At 41.8% G+C, this 19,570-nt stretch overlaps 2 protein-coding genes across 2 annotated transcripts; one reads left to right on the top strand and one right to left on the bottom strand.

Moving 5' to 3' along the window:
- Positions 1-1,001: 1,001 nt before the first annotated feature.
- LOC133889068 (flavanone 3-dioxygenase 2-like) lies at positions 1,002-6,942 on the bottom strand. The gene is made up of 4 exons (XM_062329516.1): positions 6,560-6,942; positions 6,010-6,257; positions 1,685-2,012; positions 1,002-1,602 (listed from the first exon to the last, which is right to left on the bottom strand). Exons 1-4 carry the CDS (start codon positions 6,755-6,757, stop codon positions 1,348-1,350), a joined length of 1,029 nt encoding a protein of 342 aa, XP_062185500.1. The 5' UTR covers positions 6,758-6,942; the 3' UTR covers positions 1,002-1,347.
- Positions 6,943-17,859: 10,917 nt separating this feature from the next.
- LOC133888683 (uncharacterized) lies at positions 17,860-18,796 on the top strand. The gene has a single exon (XM_062329014.1). The coding sequence runs from the start codon at positions 17,952-17,954 to the stop codon at positions 18,483-18,485; it is 534 nt and encodes a 177-aa protein (XP_062184998.1). The 5' UTR covers positions 17,860-17,951; the 3' UTR covers positions 18,486-18,796.
- The last annotated feature ends 774 nt before the right edge of the window (positions 18,797-19,570 follow it).

Raw genomic sequence — 19,570 nt, 5'->3', positions numbered from 1 at the left:
AGAATTTCTAAGATTTTCTTAGGATTAACGTGGAGGCATCAAAAAGAGCCTCTAATTAGTAAATATAAGATAGTTTTTGAACCGTCAGTACAAATCATTTGCACATATGACTCGTTATTACAACCATCTGTACTAAGTTTTCTAAGTAAAAAAATCTAAAAATATATTTTTCTTACCCACATTAGCCCCCTATATTATTATGTAGGTGTGGTCGCTAGTTATACAATTTTTCAAGCGAAATACAGTGAGTGCGTTTTCTATGAGTCCAAAAAACAACCTCTAACCTTGCGCAAACATTTCTTACCGTCTCACCTGCCGTTCATTACTGAGCACTGTACAAAAATAATCTATATAAGATATATGCTCAAAATGAGTGAGACACTACTAGTACAGACGGTTCTAAATTAGAATCGTCTGTATAAAAATAAACAGTACATATAGTTTTAAACTTAGAAACGTATGTCCTAATTAGTACAGATGGTTCTAAGTTTAGAACCGTCTGTACTGTAGCGTCCCTCTTTGTTGTAACTGCTCATTGTCATTTTCTCAGACGGTTCTAGTTTGAAGTCGTCTGTGGTACCCTTTGTATAGGAGGCTTCATAAATCTATTTGTACAGAGACATCCTACTAAATGAATTCTGTAGTAGTGTCGATTCAGAAACATATAACATTTTAGAATTGAGTGGTCAAATTGTTAATATAGAAACAATTTAGATTGGTAACAACTAATTATATAGCTTTTGAAAATTGATTATCAAAGTTGCTTAACCAAGACCATGTTTTATCCAAAGAGTTACTCTTAGACAGGAGAATTGTACAGATGTCTTACCTATACAATTCTGATGTCTTTGATTGAAAGTATAGTTCTATCTATTATGCAGCTGAAAAAGTTGTGATTGCCTTCCCAGAAAAGAAAATTTGTAACCGATCCTACCCCTAACTGAAAATATAGTTGTACTAATTGTCACACAATTGTAAAGGCTCCAGTTAATACAGATAAATAGTCCATTGATGACCACAATAATACTCCACAAAGATGTACCAGTATATAGTCTCGGCAGTAGGCTCAAAGCCTAACTGATTATAGGCTTTGCCTTTTTGCATGACATGCATTGCGGCGCCATACGCATTGGCATAATGCGGTGCACATAGAGTTGCCACGCACAAGAAAAGGCATAGTTTTCCTGGAAGTACAAGAAAAGATTACTAGGACAAACTTACTCAACAAAGTAACAGTACAATCGGGGCATTCCTGACGAAATGCTGCCGGCTGGCCGCACCGTTGTAGATATTCAGGAAACAGTAAGTTAAGCGAAAGCTCAAGCAAGTCTCTAGCGTGCAAAATAACTACTGCGGCTGGGAGCTTCTGAAGAGCTCCAGGCAGTGCTCCTGGTCCAGGTTCCTGCTCCAGAACTTCCTGTAGTACTCGTCGTAGGTGTAGCTCCGGTACACGGGCGCGTCCCCGCCGCAGACGAGCCGCGCCGCGGGGCTGATCACCGCGCTGTTGCACGGGCACAGGAAAGATGCCACCGACATGCGCTCATGCGCCGCGTTTACCACCGCGCGGTGCCACACGCTCTTGTACACACCGTTACTCAGTGCCTGTACGCACGCATATATAAGCTAGAGCCATCAAAACCCATCGCATCAATTCGAAAATTGCATCATCATATATTCATATTACCTGTAATTGGTCACCTAGGTTGATGACGAGAGCGTTTGGCTGGGGGTTGACGGCAATCCACTGGTCGTCGTCCTTGAGGACCTGGAGGCCGGCGACGTTGGGGTCCTGGAGGAGGATGGTGAGGGCGTTGGGGTCCGTGTGCTTCGGCAGGCCGTACGTGAGGTCGGGCTCCGGGCAAGGCGGGTAGTAGTTCACGGCCATGTGCTGCTCCTGCTCGCCCAACACCTTCTCGATGTGGTCCTCCTCGAGGCCGAGGCTGAGGGAGATGGCGCCGAGGAGCCGGAGCCCTAGCCGCCGGACCTCGCGGCAGTACGTGCTGATTACCTCCCTGTAGAGAAATGTACGGAAAAGTACAGTATTATGATGGGCGGTTTACAAGTCACGAAACTGAAAGTTTGCGGTTGTCTTTTTGTTTGAAACGAGAGAAAATAGGCTTCAGATTTTCATGATTGAAGCTTAGAAACAGCCACGGAAGCAGCATGCATGTGTAAACATTACTGCAGAAAATGTCTTCGTTACCAACTCCAAAATCACTTTCATTGTTAGTTTGAAAGTCGATAATAGACAACGAACAATGATAGTCCTTGATGCCACTGTCGGTTAGGGAATTAGCAGTAAAGGGGTTATCACTGCTGACTGAAAATTTCAACTGATAATATAATTGGTTATTACTACTGATTGAAACCTTCAGCTGACAGTAATAGTTGATCCTCAATCAATATTTTTTGCTAAAAAAATAATTTTTTAACCCAACCAGACACCCCTCACCCATTTTTCACCATTGCCGGCTCCACCTTCGGCTGCCTCTCACCACCACTCCGGCGACCCTCCGGCCACACCGACCCTAACATCACCTTCACCCCGTCAAGTAGGCCACGGGCCGCCAATGTGTAGTCGTGCCTGACGTCGGAAACCCTGAGCTGCCCGTTGCGCTGCCACTGCAGAGCCCCTGTTCCGGTGACCAAATTAGTCTGGCTAGCCACGTGTCCTTCACTTGCTACCACATCATATTAAATGCCGACGTGGTCATCCCTCATGCCCAGTCACTTCTGCCGTGTTAGCCTTGGACCACCAAAGCAGGCTCACGGTGCACCACCCTCTCTAGTCCACTGCTAGTCCACAGACCAATAAGGCCCAGTCCATGAGCCCATAGATCAGGTGCACAAACCCTATGAACCTAGTCCATATCACAGTACAACCCCGTTGACCGTCGAGCGAGTCAAACTTGACCATGGGTCTTGTCCCATATGTCAGTAACTAGGCATTTTCCAAAATCCTTTTTCAAAGAATATCCTAAGAATGTTCTTCCCCTTTCTAATTTTTGCAATTAACCTTTTGGTAAATCTTTCCAAAATCATTTCTCCTATTCAATTTGAACTTTTATGGCTCTTCCATCAAAATTTATCTAAATTTAAGATCATCTATCTATGCCATTTCATAAATTTTAGAGTTCATTTAAATTTTTGTTATATTTATTAGAATTTGGGTAGTTTTTGTTGTAGTTTACATATTCAGCGTTAATTTGCCTATCTGGAGGGAGTGTTTGAGGAGGAACCTGAGGATCTTGATTATGAGAAAGAAGCAGAAGAAGACTTTAACAAAGACAAGTACTACACTCCTTGATCATATTTTACCTATGTTTTATAAACACAACCGACTAGTGCCGAATTTGAAAATAGTATAAACATGCATACTTAATTTAAGTAATGTGACATTGATTGTTTGGATTATTACTTTATTACTAATATGCTTAAGACTTATCATGATGTTGTAAAGAATACTAGTATGCTTAAGACTTATCATGATGTTGAAAAGAATCATATCAAACACTTGTAATAATCAAGCTTTTGCGAAAATATGTGAAATTTTGTGTGCGCTTGGCGGTGCAAGTGAATTAAAATATGATTAATGAAAGCCTAAAGTCTAATTTTACAAGGGTGAGTAAGATAGATACCTCAATAAGGTGGGACTACCGTGTATTTTTTTTGTGTGAGTGGGTTGTGTGCCTGTGTTTTGAAAATTCTAACCATGGTGTCTACGAAGTACAAAACTTGAGAACTAACGGGATAGATATATCCTCCAATGCAACAACCCTAATATTGATTTAACCTTTTTTACCTTAAATGCTTTAAACCTTGTTTCACAAACTAGACTTTGTATAAAAATTGGCTTTCCACTAAAAATAAGACTTATGGTCTTATCCTCGTTTCATTCCTTAAGCATTTATCTACCCATTGAATTCAGATGAAGAACTAAAGAACGATTATGTCGGCAATTGAGATGAAGAGTAGAAGAATAAGGTTACATTCGCACCTAAGTTGTCTCTTAGACGTTGGGTGTATTTGTTGTTTTTGTTGTAGTTGTGTTGTTGTCTATGGACTCTTTGAAGTTGGCTAATATGTCTTTATCCTAATGAACTTAGGGATGTATATTCTATGTGAGATTCTATTTATGGTATTATAATATAATCAATGTATGACTATGATGTTATTTTGTTGAAAATATATGTATCAGCTATTGATCCATGAACACAATATAGGGTTCGACGTCACGTATATAGGTGTATTGATTTTACCTGGAGCGGTTTTCATATATTGCGTTCCATGTGTTTAACTCTCTATCACCTAAGTGCTCTGAAAGAAAAAATAGATCTGTATTTATAAGTTTCCTGATTCTTTTTTTTTTTAAGTTTGACTCTGTCGGTGAATCAGGAATCAGGAGTCCCCGAATCCCGAGGCCAGGTCAGCAATCCGCCACGCGGCGCCCTCCCGCGGGGATCATCTCCGTGAGGTACGAAAAGACTAAGTCCCAAGAGAGGGCGCTCGGGGCCACGAGCAGTGGTCCCCAAGTGCCCAAGTTCCCCGATGATCTGCGAAGATCAAGTGTCGGGAAGGGAGTGCTCGGGGTCATGAATAGTGACCCCCGAGCACCCAAGTCCCCCGATAACCAGAAAAGCCGAGTACCGGGAAGGGTGTGCTCGAGGCTGCGAGCAGTGGCCCCCGAGCACCCAAGTACCCCGAGCACCCAAGGAAGGTAGTTTCGGGAGAGAGTGCTCGCAGCCCCGAGCACTCGGTTCCTCGAGGATCCGAACAGTCAATTCCGGGAGAGAGTGCTCGGGGCCGCGAACAGTGGCCCCCGAGCATCCGGTTCCCCGAAGACCAAGAGAGGATGTTTCCGGGAGAGAGTGCTCGGGGATGTGAACAGTGATCCCCGAGCACTCGTACCCCGACGGCCCAAGAAGTCCTTCGTCGGTGGCCCCCACAGGGGTCCAGCGGTGAGGTGTCAGCCAGTGAAAGGTCCAATGCCGTATTTAAGAGCGCGCGTGGCCTGTCACTTCCAACTGCTCCTGCCACGCTCGGTGTCAGTCCCTGCCACATTATGGCAGAAGGGCGTGGGGACATTTAATGCATGGGTCCCATCCCGCGTCATCCAGCGTGCCTCAGGATAGCATTACGGGGCCCGAGGCAATCCTCCTGTCGCCCTGCTGTGGCAGGCGTACAAGACCGAACGGGCATGCCGGGCCGCTCGGTGGCTGCCCGATGGGCCCTCTCCGCGGCGCCCGTTGCGGAGCACCATCATGATGTCCGAGACCGGGCGGGGGCACGTTTTCAACCCCGCCGTCGCATCGCGCAGCAGCCCATAATGACCGCTTTTCCATTTATGGCACCTTGGAACTCGTGCCCTCCCTTTCGGGGCACGCTACCGCCGACGTATTTAAAGAGGAGCCGGTGGACACAGGGAACCGACAGAGCGATCCAGAAGACCCAGCAGAGAGAGATCCAGAGCAGATAGAGCTCGACGGACTTTGAGAGAGCTCTCCAGCGCTCAGTACGACATTCTCAGAGATTGAGGAACCTCAGTACAAGCACAGAAGCTGAGACCATCGAAGAACAAGGAGCCCGAAGCTCTAGGATAGACAAACTTTCTTGTAACCAGCAACATCCCTGAGGGACATTTTCAGGGCATTTATAGCATTCACACAGGAGTAGGGTATTACGCTCAGTGCGGCTCGAACTTGTCTAAAAACCTCCAGTGCACTTACTTCTCTCTGCATTTGATCATTCCATCCCACCTGTCATTATATTTACACCCATTTATTTCTCCCGCAAACATATTCAGAATCATCCCTCCGGCCGAATCTCAAAAAGGAGTCCCTCCGAATCCCTACGATAGGAGTCCACCCTTCGACAGACTCACCTTTTGTGACCATTGGACGTAAATACATAATAGCGAACGTATGACAAGACCAAATTGTACTTCCAGTAAAGTCATTTGTCAGTAGGCTCCATTATATATAAAAATTGTAGGAAGTGATGCATTCTTACTTGAACGGTTCAGGATTGGACGGCCACTCGGGCAAGAACTCTTCCAACGGGTGGCAGTGAAGGCGTAGATAGTCCCGCCAGTTGTGCACCGTCTCCTTGCGGACGTTGAAGCTTGTGGAGAGCCTTATCTTCTTGGATGGCTCATCGGAGTACAGCTTCGCCTTCTCCTCCGGGGGGAGACGGAAGAACTGCAGCCCGACGGCCATCACCTTATTCAGTAGATCCTCTGCTATCCCGTGGTTTATAACCTAGTAAGAGAAATTATAATAAGGGCGTGTAGAGTATCATTAAGTGTTAAGGATGCGGTCTACATCAGGGGGGCATGAGTGCATGAGCTCAAATGTTCAACAAGACGACATGCTTGGCTGGAGGAGAAAACAATACGTCATGCATGATATTTTTTTAGATGAAGACGTCATGCATGATGACAAGTGCCGAAGCATGTTCTAGTTAAACTCTAAAGCCTTTGAAGAAGTTAAGCCGCCATGTTTGAATGAATTTTGAAGCATAGTGCTGGAACATAACCTAGCTAGGTAAGCTAAGTCGAGACCTGGAAGAAGCCGTAGGTGCAGCAAGCCAGACCAATCTCGGCGATGACGCGCTGCTTGTCCGGCGAGGCGAGGTCGATAAGCGGGATGTTGCTGTCGTTCTTCACTTCGGCGAGCCGCGGCCTGTCGGACTCGGGCCGGATATAACTCTCCGGGAGGGTCTCACGACGCTCGACGGTGGACAGAAGCTGGTTTGCCATGGATCGGCCGGAGAGATCACGACGTTCGATCTCGGAAGCTAGCTAGGGGAAGGGAACGAGGGGTTCGCGCGAGGGACTTCGACTGGAGGCGGAGACCTCGCGTTAACGCGCTCAGTGACCGGCAGGGATAGAACTGGGCTTAGTGCTAGCGCTACCGGTTGCTCCAAGTCCACCGAGTTGAGATCCAGGTTCAGCCGGTTTATTTATGGAGTCGGTAACCGAGTGTTTCTTTTTCGCGCAACGTAGTTTAATTTTAGACCGAATCTAGATCTAAGGCATACGTCTCCCACCTCTTTCTCAGTCGTCGCACCACTTGCCGTTCTTCGCACCACCTCCACTGCCCACTTCCCTCCAACCCGGCATCTCCATGAGATGAACAATGCTAGATGCTTATAACTAGATATTTAAATAATAAGTGTTAAACATCAAAATAAATATTATAATTTCTAATGCTAACAAATATTATAGGTGTTTAGATGTTGTTAACTATCTTATTACCACTAATATATGTAATGGTGTTTAAGTAAACATTTTATTCTCCATTTAAGCACATTTGCTACTGCAGTTAAGAAAAAACACTATTTTTTTAATAAATACTTCATTGTACATGCTCTAACCCTAGAGGCACAGTTAACATAGGCCAGCCTAACCCAAACGCCCTACCCTAAAAGCCAACTAGAGCAGCGCTTCGAGAAAACACATGCATGGGTCTCCATGCAAATCAAGGTTACATATTCGACATTCACGTGCAAATATGTTAGTTCTATTTTTTCATGTATGTCAGTAATTCTTTTCATGTTCCGAATTTCTATGTAACTGTACCACATTAGTTCATATGCATAAGTAGTCCAGATGGAATAATATTTGGGGCCGGCAAAGTTTAAAGATGACATATGATACGTAGTTTGTGAGGCTAGAAAGATGACGGAAAAAGGTCCTCCTTCGGGACATGACAGGACTACTCATTGCTCATCAGCAACTCAGAGAACTTTCACGAAGTGAACATGCATCCGGTCGAACTAGTAGTGCATGCATGGATATCCACTGGATTGCCACGTATAAGTTTATCAATTCAAGGATTTTTTTTTTTTTGATATGAATTGATCAAAGAGTATAATAGTTTCTGCACTGACAGCTAAATTCAGGGAAGTTCTTAATTAACAATATCTAGCGTGTTTGCCTGCCGAGTAGAGTGCTACTACTAATTGTTCTATAATCTGGTCTCTGCCAAGATGCGAATCTACTAGGAGTGTTTATTCCCAATCGTGCGGGATGCGTCAGTAATCTAATCGTTGTCAAGTACAGCACGTAAGCATTACGTCATTATCTAGGTAGGCGTGCTAACTAAGCGCCTATAGAACGAGCAGCACACGCAAAAAATGTATTCAGAAGCAAAGTGCATGATCGTGTTGAATGTCCCTCCACGCTAGAAATAGTTTTTGGTAGCACATAGAGCTATGGAAATATGATATTACCGAGCAAAAGGCATGTTTGAAAGAGGAACTTTCTTTCAAAATAATATTATTTTATTAGAAATTATAAAAATATTACTTAAAATCCGATATTTGCAAAAATAGATACAAGTCGGTATGTGAAATACCGACTACGAAATGCTATGTGGTAGTGGGTCCTAGGACTATCGACGGAGTGAGATGATCTTTATATAAAAATTGTACATATCAATGATATCTATAATTTTGTAATCGGACACATTTTCATTTGAATCTGTTTAGATACCAAAAAGTAACAATAAATTTTAGATCTAGTTTTTCAGATCTAAAATTTATAGTCATTTTTTGTATTAAACTGATTTAAATGGAAAAGTGTTTAATTAAAAAGTTTTAGATATCGTCGATATGTATAATTTTCATATAAAGACGATCCCTATCTGAAATTGTATGGAAAAGTTATGAATTTTTCTTTAAATATTATCTGTAGGACGCAGGACATGTGAGCACATAGAATGCTGATAGACCTTAGGGCCCACTGCCACTAGCATGTCGATACGTGGAGCACCGAAAGATCCCTAATTAGCACTCCATTTGCTGATAAGTACCTATTTATACAAATATCAAATTTAAATATTATTTTTATAATTTTTAATAAAATAATATTATTTTACAAAATATTTGAAAGAGCAGGGACGGTTTGTCCCCACACTCTGATATTTTAATTTGGGCTTCCAACACCTAATTTTTTTTTACCAAAATGCCACATCGCTCAACCCCACCTTGCACATCTCTCTCATCCCACCGCCATCGCTCTAACCCCCCCCCCCCCTTGCGCACCTCTCTCATCTCGCCGCTACACCACATGCGACTGCCCTGCCGCTCACTGGTGAGTCCAAAGCCCCCCCCCCCACCATGTCTCATTCCTCGACTTTGATGAGCTTCTCCGCCACGTCCTTCTCCTACCTATGCACCTTCCTCGTCTCTGACGGCTCCCACCACAGTCACACTAACTCGTCTCTGATAGATCATCGATTAGTCGTCGTCGCCTCGACCCCATCCGTTGCAGGTCTTCCACCACTGGGTCGATGGCATCCATGCTACATTGCCACCCTACGCTAGCATTGGTTAGATGTGTGGGACAAGGAGCTTGTAGCCCGCACCATCACCATCAAGCCGGTCTATCTTCTCGACCTTACCTCTAAGCCCAATGCACAGAGAACCCCAGACACTAACGTTCCCGAAGCTCTAACCCTAGAAACTTGCCAGAGCTTGCTGGAGATGGAGAGAAAGGTGAAGTGGGAAAAGAGATAAATTTAGGAGAGGATGAAGGCAGAAATACTCTATCGAAATAAAGAAGTTACGGAAACTAAATTATAGGAATCTAGATTTCAATATTTCAATCCGTGTGTCTAGATAGGACCTGCTGACAGGATAGATTTCAACTAACCAGGAGACTAACCGCATGCCCATCGATTACGGTGTCGACACCCGGCCATTTAGAAAGCAACAGTTTGCTAAGGATGGCATCACTGCTTGACTCTTGACCTGTTGACGAGAAACCATCTTCGTGAGGTCATCACACGCAAAATTCTTATCTACTCTACGTGTCACCTCCAGATTGCGCTTTAGGAGTAATAAACCTTACGACATATGAACATACTTTTTTCTTTGTGGGCTGCTAAAAATCACTCAACTGAAATTAGCGAATTGTTCCGGTCGACGCCACTAGCCGTTGGATGTAGATCGAATGATCGCTCACGTCATCTTCAACCTCCCGCCAGCTCTCGCGATTTCTCCATCTCACTGTCTCACGTGCGCGCCCCACTTCCTGCCCTCCACCGACCGTCCCCGACGGCATCCCCGCCTTCAGACCTACCTCCATCACCCCTGTCACGTTAACCGAAGCGGTTGTGATACCACCACCCTGACGCTGGCCCACCATCCTTATCCCGCACCCCGCAGCCAGCGGCATCCCCGCAGCCTCACTACCTTGCCCCACACCCATCTCCTCTAGCTGCCATTGTTGCTTGGCCTGCCTCCCTCCTCGAAACCTATTTTCTAAGCCCACTAGCCACTAGAGCCCCTGAAAACCTAGTAACCCTAACCCTAAAACTCTGGCTGCCATTGTTGCTTCGTCAATTGAAATCACGAGCTATTTCAGTCAACTGAAGTGTGGTAAATACGTGTTTCTTTTTGTGACTACTATATTTTTATTCCGCTGATCTGGTGCGTCTAGATTTGCATTCTTTAAGCTAGCAAATTACTCGTAGCATATTAATTAGTTTTGCTGGCTTGGAGTGCTTTTCTTCCTCGGATCCTTCCACACGACAGACAATGTAAATGTGACTCCGTATATGTGTGACTGATTGTCTGAATGTAGTGGATCATCTCGGCTGCAGTTTTTAACACCTGCACCTTATACAGACATCCAGGTATCTAATAACGGGATTGAACAGTTGAAAGGCATGTACGTACCGTACAATAACCCAATTACCCAAGGTTATTATTGCTTGAGGCAGAAGATACACTGAACACATGAATCAAGCTTTGAATATATGGGAAAGAAACAATCATTTTCTTGCATGACTGTGATCTTCCCAGTTGTAATTTTTGCCTTGACGAAGAAGGCACGCTCGTTGGAAGCACATCACCTCTTGCTTGGCCACTTGTGTACTCAAAATCCTGCGACGACTTTCTGGGCTTCTAGCTCTGTACGTACTAGGCGAGACCAGACCAGATCAAAGTCACCAAGCTACGTAATCTTCAGCCTGTGCGCTGATGGCTCCGAAATCGGCATGTGTCCGTACTCGACATCAAGCCGGAGCATCTTGACCCGCCGATGCGTTGACGCACCAAATCGAGGGGTGGGGTGGGGGGGGGAGTTAAAAGGCACACCACCTGCCGTCTCCCATACAACACGCTGGATGCCGAAGCAACTCGAGGACGAAAACGAGAGGGAAACCAGTGAAGCAGAGCTGCTTGGCGGTGCTCGATCGGACGGCGATGTTTTCCGGAGCCATCACACTGCAGGGGACCGTGGAACGATCGGTGGGTGGACGGAATTTGCATGGGTGGCGCGCCTCCACAGTAGCGGCGCCCCCGTGATCCACGCTTGTTTGGATGCATGCACTACTGACAGCTTCCCCAGCCACAAGCGCACAGCAATGCGCTCCTGCAGGGACGCCGTGTAGTTTGGGCTCTGCTAGCCTTGTGGCCCTGCGGGAAATCTCGCTGTCACCCTGTCAACTTCTGTTGCTTTTGACAATTTTTTACCCTCCTATTGTGAGTAGACAACTGTTTTTATTGCAGTTTGCTTTTCGAAATGTGGCTTCCCTTCTTCTTGTTGTGAGAATCGATGATGTCCTAAGAGGAGGTGAATTAGAACACTTAGAAACCTATATGACTCAAAAAAACTTCATAAGATAAATCTATCTTAATTTTTATCTAAATGTGCTATAAGTTTATCTAGTGTGTCTACTCTACCGCTCAAAAAAATTCTACAACCTATTGCCAATCCTAGCAAACTATTCTAGGAAGATAAATGTGCAAAGGTAGATTACAAGTATGTAAATGTAGAAACGTAAATAAGGTAGAGAGAGCAAACTCGGCACAAGAGATTTTTATCTATTGATCTTCTCTTCTTTTCCCTCGAAATGCTCCGGTGTAACTTTCTCTATGATCACGGACTATCCGGTTAGTTTATCCATCTGCTTCAACAGTTGTAGCCTCTATGGTAGAAATGTTTCGGTGTGATCCTCTGGTGCGCACAAGCCAATCGCCATACCATCCGGTGAAGCTATCTACATTCTTCCCTTTCTCAACAATGCTCCACTGTTTCTGCCCATTTGACACTAGACCATCTGGTGAGGTATGACTTCCTCTGGACACGAGGCTCTGATGTGTACAATTCTTCCAGGACAAGACCATCCTATGAGTACATTTTTCCTGAGATTTCTCCAATTCAACCAAACTTTATCGTGATTGCAGTGACTTATTTATGTATTGAATCCATGAGACCTACTAAAATATATACTTGACAAATATATTAGTCTCATTGACTATGTTATCATTAATCACCAAAATCATAATCATAGCCTAATAGAGTTATTTTTGCTACAATCTCTCCTCTTTTTGGTGATTGATGACAACACAACCAAAGCAAGTGACAAGTAATAAATAATGCCAATTGTAAAGAGCACAAAGCCTTACCATATTGCTTTGATGCATGTTCTTACCATTTAGCCCCCTTTTTGTTGTGGCCCTCATTTCTCTATTGTCACTATCTCCCTTAAACGACCCATACAAGAGCTTATCTATTTGCATGCTCTTGTGTAGATGAGTCACCCTTTATTAATCTTGGGCTTCTCCCCTTTTGTGAATCTTAGTATCCCTAGGCATCTTCTTTCTTCATAAGGCATGCCTCTTGCTTTGGTCGTTAAACTTCTCTCCTTTTGTCAACAATCTCAATAAGGACTATAAACACATGTTCAACTCGAGGAAGAGCATTCGAGCACATGGGAGATAGTCTCATAAATTATGATCCATAGAAATAATACCAATTGAAAATATACCACTTGTGAGGATACAATTATAAGAATATGTTACCAATTGAAATGAAAGTACACGAATCACAATTCATAAAACTTACATAATATGATTTAAACTCCCTCTATATATGTGCATACATATGATAAGATCCACTTGTGAATAACGCTTATAAGAATATAACAATATATGCATATCTAGACAATATATGTAGAAAGTTTAATTTATATCACGCATTGAGGTAGCTTAAACGTAAACATGAATTGACAATGATACCAATTAAAGCATTTAAGCATTGAATACCTCCGGGGACGTGTTGATTACTCCATGAGACTATAAAAGATATAATTTGCAACACATGCTAGTCTCAAAATCACAACATATAGGATATACTCTCCCTAAATGTGTGCATACAAGTATTAAATACTTGCGAGATATATGCCCTTGTTATTAATAACAATGGGAAAGGTATCCTATAGATTGGTTCATGACACGTAAAAGATACCAATTATGAAACTAGTATCATAAAAAACTTACAACTAATAAACCATATAAGTTGCTCATAAGAAAGAGATAAACACATGCAACCTACCATATAAAAACCTACACTAAATCTTGTAATAAATTGAAATATGCACATGCAATCCTAATCAAGACAAATGATCTAGATATAAAACAAAATACACGGACAAAGATCTAGCTATCATTTACCTCTTTTTATGGATATTTAGGTATATAATGATCATGATCTTAATTAAATTATCCAATCTTGTATAGTTAGCTTTTTTGCTTGAACTTTCACTTCATCTTACGAGCCAAGTTTTTAAATCCCCATAGCCATCTCGGCCTTCAAGTCTTCTTTATAACTCAAACCGATTAGAGCCTCTTCATGTTAGTGACAATTTCCTTGGGTACCTAAATAGGTTGATTCCACCTTCAGTCCTTTCTACCAACTATATATGCAACCATCTTGCTTTTGTCCTTTTTCTTGAGCTTGTAGTAGTTACTCTTGGTCTTGATTTTATAGTTGGGCTTGGTATAGAGGTTGGAGGTCTTGTTAGAGATGTTCGTCGCCTTCTTCTTCTTGATCTCCTTCTTGATTTGTTTACATTAGAAAGACTTGTGACTTTTTTTATAACACTTGAAGCATATCACGATGGACCATTATGCTAGCTTGTTCACTATGGTTGCATGGTTATCTTGAGAAGGTTGGACATAATTCTTGTCCTTCAATCTTACCAAGTCCTTCTTGAGTTTCTCTACTTCTTTCTTAAGTTCACCATTCTCTTGTGTAATGAGGTCATTAGATGATTCTAAAAAATATTCTCATTGCATATCTCATTACAAAAGGGTGAGCATGATATACCAATTAAATCATCGTAAGAAGTAGAAACACCTATCTTAGAATTGAAATTAAATAGAGATATAGATTGCTTAAAAGGGATCATAGTTTGAGATTCAACGCACTCAAATTTTAGCTTAAGCTCTTTATGCTCTTGTCCAGCAAATTAAATTTGCTCAATAATTGCTCATAATTAGAAACAAATGTAGCATTATATGTTATTAAGGATATTGAATTTTTAACTTCTTTAGATTATTTTTTAAGTGTATTTTGTTACTCATTGATCAAATGAAGGAGTTCTTCTTAAGAGAAGAAATTATCATCGAATTCATCATCACTTACAACGTTATTCATAGATTTGGCTATAAGATATTTGTGAGATAACGATTTACGCAATGATGACTTTAAGAAAGAGTTTCTCTTGGATGAGTGGGTGACAAAACTCTCATCACTTGAGCTTGAATCTTCATTTTTACTCATTCATCTTCCTATGTTTGCAAATGCTTTAGCTCTTCCACTTGTCTCCCTCTTACTCTTGGTATTTTTTCTCCTTTTTGACGTGATCAATTATTTTAGTGATTCGGTGATCATTTGACACTAGATCATCCGGTGAGGTATAACTGCATCTAGACATAAGCCTCCAGTACGTACAGTTCTTTTAGCACCGAACTATCCGATGAGTATATTTTTCTAAGATTTTTTCAATTCAACCAAACTTTATGTTGGCTACGATGACTTCTTTATATATTGCATCGATGAGACCTACTAAAATATATACTTAATAAATATATTAATCATATTGACTAAATTATCATTAATTACTGAAATTATAATTATAACCTAATACATCCTTTTCGGTATACTTGTCTTGCGTCATTTTTTCGACCGCCGAGCACCGACCGCAGCGCAGAGAGCATCGCTTTTGCTTGCCGCGAGTGCAATGAAAGTCCAAAATTAACAAACGCTGACGAAATGACGTACTGTCTCTTTTGCCGACACCGCCTGTACATTTTCATTTGATCTGGTGCGCGTTATTCACCGCCAGATCTCCTCTTTACCAAGAACCACCGGCAAATCTTCTCGATATGAGACTTGTGTCACCTCCGATTACTTAGCCTCTGAAATTTTCGTCGTTTATGTCCTCCAAAAGTTTCTTCGCGTATGCCAATGACAGCTGAAAAGAGCTCCCCTGAAACATCCGATTCACTTATGCCGGCATGTCCCATCAGCCATAAGTCGGTCTAATATTTCCATGGCGTCAGAGAAGATACGCAAAGAGAACTACGAGACTTTTGGGCAGTCGTAAGTTAGATTCGATTCGGTGCTGTTTGATCATGTTTTGGATTTTTCGATGGCGTTAGGCTCCATTTTTCTGACAAAGAATACACTAATTGGCTCATGTTAGTAATCTTACTTGTCAAGTTTCGGCCTAATTTGGCCCACAAACACAAGCCCAAAACAAGGCAGCTGGTAGCCAATGCAAGAGCTTTTATTTGAAATATATTTTATTTTTATTAATTTAACAAAACTATTGGGTGTTTCAAAGACCAGGCGTATGTCACCCGTTCGTTGGGCAATATGTAAAAATCACTAAATGAAAGGGCGACAAAGTGGGATCTACCATTTACAGTAATTTATATGATATGTTGCATGGTGAATAGGTAATTTTTAGGCCTGCCCATATTCATGGGGTGACAGGGTTACTCATTGTGCAACATATTTTTGAAAATCATAACTTTTTAATATGAATTTGGATAGAGATGATATTTATATAAAAATTGTAGCTCTCGACGAAAGTTGTCATAACCTTTGCATCTGAAAATTGTAGATCCGAATGTTTTCAAATGAAAAGATGGTCAATTACAAAGTTATATATCTCATAAAAACTATAATTTTATATAAAAATCATTATGATCTAAATTTGTATGAAAATTTTATGATTTTTTAAAGATGTAATGTATAGTGAGATAACCCATTGGACGACATACCTAAAAATCACTCATTCATTGGACGGCAGATCACATAATCTGCTGCTAATGATGGATCCTACCTTGCTGTCCTTTTAATGGACGAATTTTCCCTGTCGTCATATGGCTGGACGACAAGCACCTAGTTTCATTATTTTTTAAAATGGCCGTCTAATTTTGCTACACTAATAAAAATAAAATATATTTAAAATAAAAACTCGCCAATGTAAAGCATAAAAACAAAGACGCAAGTATAGCCCAGCTGAGAATAATACGAGCGGGCCACCTTTGATACAAACGACCTTACGTAGGCCGTATGGAGAGGTACGAGGGCAACCCAATGCAATCCAGCATTGGCGCGGTTCGGGGCTCCAAGAAAGGCCGTCCGCTCCACAACATCTCGTGGAGCAGGCTCGGCCTTTTCGTCTGGTTCTCCCTGGATGAGTCCGTCCGCATGCTGGTGGGTCGTCACCTCAGGGCTGAGGCCTGACGAAGCCAAGCGCGCGGCCGTGATATGCGCTATTCGTGGACCGTGTGGGCTACAGACGGCGGAGCATATGTCCGAGTACCAGACGGCCGCGGCTTAGGACTTCAGTAGTCAGAACAGTATCGGTGGATTAGGCTTCTTTGACGTCCAAAATTCAAAAAAAAAAAAGCAAAGAGGAGGTTGTCTCCTGATATTTCATTAAAATAAGGGAAAATGCAAAAATTCCCCCAAAAGTCATTTAGATTTTGACATTTCCCTTCAAAAATTGTTTTATTGTAACCCTTAAAAGTTTAACTTTGTTAAAAAAAACCTCCCAAAAATTCAAAAAAAAATCATAAAAAATTTCTAAAAAAACTAGAGAGAATTCTAAGACCTTCTGTGAATTTTGTTTTCAAAAATAATATCCTTTGTATCATATTTCATGGAGAGGAAGTTTGGAAAAAAAATGTGCAGCTCATTTATTAACTCATGTTATTTTAACTTTGTCATGTCTACCATTATTTTTCCTACACAAATAATTGTTTAAGTAAACTAATAAAAGTGGTTTCATTAATTTTGGGGGTGTTATGGATTAGTTGTGAATTAATCTATCTGCAACACATTTACTCAATCCTGCATGTTACAATAACTATTTCAAGATTTCATGCATTTTTAGAAGATAGAAGGATCATGTAAGAAGACTAAAAAAATTGGTTTCATGATTTTTGGATTAGTAAATAATTAACTATGCATTTAACTCGAATTAATAAATGAGTTGCACGTTTTTCTTTTTTTTCAAACTTCCTCTCCATTAAATATGATGCAAAGGATAATATTTTTGAAAACAAATTTCACAAAAGGTCTTAGAATTGTCTCTAGTTTTTTTAGAATTTTTTGTGATTTTTTTAAATTTTTTTGAATTCTTAGATGTGTTTTTGCAATAAAACCAAACCTTGGGGGTTTTTTTGCAACAAAACAATTTTTAGGGAAGTCAAAATCCAAGTGACTTTTAGGGAGTTTTGTATTTTTTTTTCCTTTAAAAAATGTTGTGCTTCGAATCGGAACCAACTTAGTGAAATTATACTTAACTGACTATTAGCATTGTAAGAAGCTCGGCAGACGTCCGAAATTCCCATCCTCTCCAACTTGTGATCCAGCCCGGTGTTTCACCGTTGGAGTTGGGCCCCATCATTCAGGTTCCATTAAGCGCCGGTGTTGACAACTGCTACGACGTCTGTGGTCCAGGAGCTGCAACGAGTCCACGTTAAAAATACCATCATGTCAACTTCATGGCTACGATACGTGATTGTTGATTCTTCTCTCCAATGTACAACTGATAGCCAACTCACAACCTCCGCTATTGATCGATAGCACCAAACAGACTTGCGAATTGCGATTTATAGAGAAACGCCTATTGCAAGATATGCACGCACCCAGTACCACGAAGCTTGAGCATTGCCAATCCACTACCATGACCCATCTCTGCTGTGATCGCAGCTACGAGCTCCCGCTGCGACAAAACCTCCTGCTTCTGCTCCACCTCCTCGACGTCATTTGCTTCATCGCCAGGGTGCTCCTGGACCGCCTCGGCGTCGTGCCGTGCCAAGGCGAGACGCAGCTGCCTGGAGAGCCGTGGGGTGAGCACGTGGAAGCCGCTGCGGTGGAGCGCTTCCTGGAGGCGACGTCATGGGCGCCCAGCTCGCCATCGACCGGGACGCGGTCGCCCACGGCTCCGTGGTACAGGCGACGGCAGGCTGCCAGGCCGGTGGAAGACAAGGGCGCAGAGGACGACGAGGGTGCAGCCGTTTGCGCGATTTGCCTGGCCGGACTGGAAGTGGGAGAGTGCCAGGTCGCGGAGCTGTGCTACTGTCCACACGCGTTCCACGTCGCGTGCATCGATGCCTGGGTCGCCAGCGGCGAGGCGGCCACCTGCCCGCTGTGCCGCGCGCGGATGTAGCCTACGGCGTAGGACGGCCAGAGTTGGTGCCACGCTCGCCCCGGTGAAACGCTGTTTCTTACCCCCATAAAAGGCGGACATGACCTATAGATATTTGTACATTTAGAAGGGACGACACCACATAGCGACGGGACGTCGAGACTATACAGATAGAAGTTTACTAGTAGAATTTGTGTTTGAGAGTAGAATTTTTATGATTTTTATTTTTAAATGACTATTTGTTATCTCGTGGGTGGGCTTATAATCATAATAATGTAATAATGGACGGCTATATATATTTTATAATGTAAAAGCTAAGATAATAATATTTATTTTCTAAATATGTTCAGCTAAGATATACTTCCTCTGTTAAAAATAGTATGTGTATTTTATTTTAGAAAAAATAAATTTTGTATACTTTAATTAATAGTGAATTAAATTATAAGAATATTTAATATATAAAAATTATATAACTAGATTTATAATTCAAAATAATGTAACACTATATAGGTTTTATAGCTATAAATAATATATTTTATGAGAAAACTTTAGTTAAAATATAACTTTAAAAATTGACAAAAAAAAAATATGTCTACATAGGGAGCAGTAGTATTCACGCATGTAGGTTGATCATTCTAAGATATGCTAGTTGATCAGTTGTATGCTGTTTTGCGGAGATACTACTTGCTCACTTTTATGGTTTTGCTTTCTGTCTTTGTGCTAAATTTATTAGGCTAGCTTGACGTAGCGATCAATCATCATTTTTCTTCGGATGGACTGGCACGTCGAAGGGTATGAAATGGTTGGACAGTGGGCTATATTTAAATCCCTGTTTTTTTATCCATAAACTAGTACTGTTCAGACTTCAACTAATCTTCATTTACAATTATAGTATTTGTATTAATCTGCCCATAATAGATTTCGGCCCTCGCGGGACGTTACTGAACAAAAAATAACGTGCCACTCAACAAAATATTAGCAGCCTGTCTTCTTTAGAAGCCTGGGATTTACGGTTTTTTTTAAAAACAAATTTAATATTTATAAAGTTATATGCTTGTTTTAAAAATTTGTATGAATAGACTACTGTTGTCCGATTAACAAGCGAG

The sequence above is a fragment of the Phragmites australis genome, chromosome 13 (assembly GCF_958298935.1).
Source record: "Phragmites australis chromosome 13, lpPhrAust1.1, whole genome shotgun sequence".
Lineage (NCBI taxonomy): Eukaryota > Viridiplantae > Streptophyta > Magnoliopsida > Poales > Poaceae > Phragmites > Phragmites australis.
The sequence above is the reverse complement of the archived record's forward strand: the minus strand, read 5'-3'. Positions and strand labels throughout refer to the sequence as shown.

Bases quoted from the DNA above. Each gene is read 5' to 3' on its own strand.
- LOC133889068 (XM_062329516.1), bottom strand. From the start codon at position 6,757: ATGGCAAACCAGCTTCTGTCCACCGTCGAGCGTCGTGAGACCCTCCCG. The intron at 6,258-6,559 runs GTCTCGACTTAG...TTCTCTTACTAG, and splicing joins GCACCTACGGCTTCTTCCAG to GTTATAAACCACGGGATAGC. The intron at 2,013-6,009 runs GTAAGAATGCAT...ATTTCTCTACAG, and splicing joins TCCAATCCTGAACCGTTCAA to GGAGGTAATCAGCACGTACT.
- LOC133888683 (XM_062329014.1), top strand. From the start codon at position 17,952: ATGCACGCACCCAGTACCACGAAGCTTGAGCATTGCCAATCCACTACC.